The sequence below is a fragment of the Sinocyclocheilus anshuiensis genome, unplaced genomic scaffold, assembly GCF_001515605.1.
Source record: "Sinocyclocheilus anshuiensis isolate Anshui unplaced genomic scaffold, SAMN03320099.WGS_v1.1 scaffold856, whole genome shotgun sequence".
Lineage (NCBI taxonomy): Eukaryota > Metazoa > Chordata > Actinopteri > Cypriniformes > Cyprinidae > Sinocyclocheilus > Sinocyclocheilus anshuiensis.
In genome coordinates this window covers 384970-389727 of record NW_015552603.1, presented here as the reverse complement: position 1 = coordinate 389727, position 4758 = coordinate 384970, and the positions used below count along the sequence as shown (strand labels likewise).

Sequence of the window (4758 nt, the reverse complement as noted above, 5' to 3'; positions counted from 1 at the left end):
ATTTAACGTATTTAAAACTTTTTATGGCCTTAAGTTTGATACAACTCACTTTAGGAGTTTTTAAGGACCCGCGGGAGATCTGCATTTAAGATAGCCTGTCGGGCAGGGTGGTGATACATTTTGGTAGCCCGACTGGAAAACACAATAGCCCCGGGACGTCGGGCTAGCCATTTCGCGAGCCCTGTATTCAGTAATTAAATTACTTTTCAGACAGAGTAATTAGAAAAGTAATTTAAATACAATATTGATAATGTAATTAGTAATTAATTACTTTTTGAAAGTAACTTACCCAACACTGCTGAGCATGTTTTTCTGTGGAATAATGTCACTGAACATGATTTAGGACTCTTACCTTTGATCCCCTAAAGCTGCTTTGATGGCCTGTCTCTTCAGGAACGTCTGGAGGAGCTTCTCATTGGTCTGTTTGGACTCACGGCTCATTTCCTCCCTCCGCTGTCTCCTGATGGCCTGAGGATGTTCAGGATGTTGAAGCATCATTCCCTGTTCCACGCTCATTTTACATGCATATATAATGCTGCTAAAGCTCACCAGCGTCTGTTTCTTAAGCAGCGGTGCGTCTCCATCGTACACAAACACAGGTCTGATGCGGAAGAACAGCAGCTTACAGAGCCGATGGAAGAGCGTGAGGAGATGGGCGTTCTGAACCGCATTCCCATCGCGATCCCGCACACCTTTGACCGCCTGATTCAGCCAGATGCTGATATCTATGACGAGTGAGTCATGGATCCAAACAGTCAAATTTATACAAACCCTATTGTTTACTCACAGAATGGTTTTCATTAAAAGAGTAAATCCTGCAATAAAGGATACCAACAGCTAAGATCTTCCCCTCTAGTGTTTCTGGATTGATGGGTTTTCTGGTGCTCTCCAAAAGTTTCCACAGTCCATGAACTCCCATCACTCCTGCTCACATCTGCAAAAAACATGATCAACTCACTCATCTTTAACTTCTACACAATGTAAAGCAGAACCATGACAAGAAAGGTCTATTTCCACCACATAAGAAAAAATGCTTCTGTAAAAACTGTATTTATGAGAATAAAAAGTCAAAATTATGAGAAAGCTAAAATTATAAGAAAAAGCAGCAGTTATGAGAAAAATAGCCAAAATGTACAAAAAGTTAAAATTCTGAGAAAAAGACAAAATTATAAGGTAAAGTCAAAATGATAAATATCTAAATCATGAGATTAAAAAGTCATAATTATGAGGAAAAGTCTAAATAATGAAATAACGAGATTAAAATGAAGAAGAAGAAGAAGAAGAAGCAGCAGTGTGACCCCACGACCTTTGGGTTACAAGTCCGACTCTCTAACCATTAGGCACGATTGCCCCTTATGATTAACGATCTTATGATTTTGAGCATGATTTTCTCTTGTGTGGCGGACACTGTATTCCATACGACAGAGATTCGAATAGAGCAGAGTAAACTCTATGCAGGCTACTCAAGTAGAAATACACACAAATACATCAACAATACAGTGATAATAAATATATTATTTGTGATTAAAATGAGTTAAGTTAATATTGCAACAGAACGTTTCTGCGTATTGATGTTTCTAATAAGCTTATTTAATTGTAATATGCTTAAGAACAGTTGTTTAAATATTGTATAAAAATCTCCCACAGACCAGCTCACAGAATCAGAACCATAACAACCGGTTGACGCGTTCGGGCGAGTCCCCGGAAACACGTACCGAACACAATAGTTCCGACGCTCATCCGTTCCGCCGCCAGTGTTGCCAGATTGGGCGGTTGTGAATTTGATTGTGCGGATAAAAATTGGTTTGGGCGGGTGGACAAATTTTGGGATGGTTTGGCGGTTTTCAAACATCTTAATAGTATAGGCTAATTGGTTAACAAACAAACCCAAGTGTCCATGTACTGTTATTGTCATGGCGTTACTAAACACACGGCCACTGCAGATTCGGCTGATGCTGATGTTGACGTCGCCCGCCGCACTTTAGCCAATCATAGGGCTCCGTCCGATCCGTCAGTCAGAGCTGAGGGGGTTTAGCGCAAAAAGGAATCAGATTTTGAATGTATCTGTATATTCAAGTGATCACTATGCCAGAGTGGCCTAAAATAATTGCACGGTAAAGAGTGGGAGAGCGACTCGACTCTCAAAACTTGAATTACTCCTGTGGAGGGAGATGACAAGAAGGCTCTAATCTTTGTAACTCTAAAATCAGAGCACAAAATCATGAGACTGCCAAGTTCTGTGTTATGTTCTACAACATGTACTTCACGAAATACTTCCTCTATCTAGTTCTGATTAGCCTCGTACAATATGTATTGATGAATGACACCGTTTTGACTGTCATGGTGTGTTCATGAACGGGTGTGAAAATACCTGCTTATTACGTTGCTTATTCCGATCACTTTTGTTGGGAACTTTTTGAATTTAAATTGTCTTATTCTGACTGTTTACATTGAAAATATGGAAATCGTCCTTGCAATCTGGCAACACTGTCCGCCCGCGATCAGCTGCTTCCGGTTTCAACATGGAGCTTGTGAGCTCGACGCTCTGAGGTACGTGGCAAAATTCATTATGAAACCGTAATCCTAACACTAATCCTTTAGGAAGTTCATTAATCTCGGCATTATTTTGTGAGATTTCGAATTTTACATGACATCATCGGTTTAATTATCTAGAAGCAAGCGTTTGCTGTGTTCCGCAAACTAACCACAAACCAGATAAACGAACACCGATAAACAGCGCAAAGGTCGAAACTCTCTTTATCAGCACGTGTTTATGTTTTGAGAAATGTTTTGAGAAATGTCTCTATACATTTCTGTGCATAGACATCTTTTCGTTCCGCTGGTAAGTTAACTAGTTGTGTTGACTAACTAACGTAAACAGCCCATATTGTATAACAAAGATGAGTTCATCAGGTTTGATCCAGTCAGGACAATAAACTAGTTTAACTTGATTAATCCTGATTAATTAATGGTTATTTGTTTTTACTAGTCTGTTGATTTGTTAGTCACATTTTGATTCAAACTACTCCGAGGTCGTCTAACACTAAAAAGCTAGTAAACAATAAAATAGTCAACGTGTTAATGCTGTTGCATCTTGGAATTTCATTTAAAAATATACAATTTTGGCATGTGTTTATTAAAATATAATTTTTCTGCTCAGGAGTCATCTAGACTGTTGCATCATAAGATTTTAATAAAAATATAAATTTTTGTATAACAATTTGCATAAAATATAACATTTGTTTATTAAAATATTTGCTGTGCAGGAGTATCTAGACTTTTGCCTCATAAATTTGTAATATAATTTTTAATATAATCTAAATATAAGTTTTGTACACAATTAGCATAAAACATAGAAAAATATAATTTCTATAAATAAATTCTTAATTAAAATGTTTTTCTTATGGGCTGTACAGGAGTCACAAACTGTTGCATCGTAAACTTGTAATAAAAAAAATGAAACTGTGCATAAATTTGCATAAAATGTCAAATTAGTTGTTTGAAATGTTGTTTTTCTATGCATGAGTCATCTAGACCAGTGGTTCCCAACCCTGGTCCTGGAGGCACCCCAACACTGCACATTTTGCACGTCTCCTTTCTCTGACACACCAATTTCAGGTCTTGAAGTCTCTACTAATGAGCTGATGACCTGAATCAGGTGTGTTTGATTAAGGAGACATGCAAAACGTGCAGTGTTGGGGTGCCTCCAGGACCAGGGTTGGGAACCACTGATCTAGACTGTTATATGTGCAGCATTTAAAAAATAAAGTTTACATATAAATTTAAATTGTATTATATAAAATAATTTTTTATTAAAATGTTATTTCCCTGTGTAGAGTTCATCTGTTGCATTATAAAAATTTTTTTGCATGAAATATAACATCTGTTAATTAAAATGTGATTTTTTTTTTACAGGTGGAACCTGTGTCATCTTGACTGGAGATAATAAGGGCCCCTGACTGCAGCCATGTCTGCTGAAGTAATCATCAAAGGTGAGTTCATCCGTCTGTCATTTGCTGATATACAGTTCAGTGACTTCAGTCTGAACATCACACACATGCAGAATACAGTAAATCTCTCTGATGTCTCCTGTCTCAGATGTGTCCGTGGTGGCGGTCCGTGGCCCTGGCGATGGCATGGAGACGGACAAGCCTCCGGTGGCCCCTGAGCTCTCCACAGAGGCTCCGCTCCTGAAGCTGGGTACTCCGAAGCACAGTCCAAGAGTGGTGGCAGCAGCGGTGCAGTCACCGGGAGTCTTGCACCTGGGGAAGGTGAGCAGAGATGCGTGTATGGAGGTGGAGGCCGTGAGGATCGTGGTTCCCCGGGCCGCTATCAGCCGGAGCACTCATGTGGGGCCTCACACTGAGGACAGAGGATCCCCTCAGCATGGGGATGAGCGTCCACCATCACCCTCCTCAGAGCCGCTGGACTACAGGAGCGCATTGGACAAACTGCAGAACTCAGAGCGCCGTCTGCTGCAGGACAAAGAGGGGCTGTCCAACCAGCTCAGGGTCCAGACGGAGGTCAGACACTCGCTTATACTGTGTAATAATCAACATAGAATGGCTTTATGTTTGCCACATACATTTCTGACTGTGTACACACAGTGGATGCATTAGTTTGACTTTAGATTTGAATATAGAATTGATCTATATTACCGTTCAAAAGTTGGTTGGGATTGGTTTTAATGTTTCTGAAAAAAGTCTCTTCTGCTCACCAAGGCTGCATTTATTTGATGCAGAAAAATATAGTAAAAAC

The 4758-nt window shown here is 39.6% G+C and overlaps 2 protein-coding genes across 3 annotated transcripts in view; one reads left to right on the top strand and one right to left on the bottom strand.

Moving 5' to 3' along the window:
- The window catches only part of ercc5 (excision repair cross-complementation group 5), a 12988-nt gene extending 10541 nt beyond the window's left edge, over positions 1-2447 (bottom strand). Inside the window, exons 1-4 of one of the 2 annotated variants that reach the window (XM_016456841.1) lie at positions 2372-2447; positions 832-934; positions 550-725; positions 353-468 (exon numbers count right to left, since the gene is read on the bottom strand). In XM_016456841.1, coding sequence (XP_016312327.1) covers positions 353-468; positions 550-725; positions 832-919 — 380 coding nt within the window. In that variant the 5' untranslated portion in view covers positions 920-934; positions 2372-2447. Of the gene's footprint in view, positions 1-352; positions 469-549; positions 726-831; positions 935-1649; positions 1715-2371 lie in introns of those variants that run through there. The other variant, XM_016456840.1, reaches the window with a different exon arrangement.
- A 114-nt stretch (positions 2448-2561) lies between these two features.
- blzf1 (basic leucine zipper nuclear factor 1) overlaps positions 2562-4758 on the top strand; it is a 6561-nt gene continuing 4364 nt past the window's right edge. Inside the window, exons 1-3 of the mRNA XM_016456847.1 lie at positions 2562-2842; positions 3916-3992; positions 4099-4523. Of these exons, the coding sequence (XP_016312333.1) occupies positions 3968-3992; positions 4099-4523 (450 nt within the window). The 5' untranslated portion in view covers positions 2562-2842; positions 3916-3967. The remainder of the gene's footprint in view (positions 2843-3915; positions 3993-4098; positions 4524-4758) is intronic.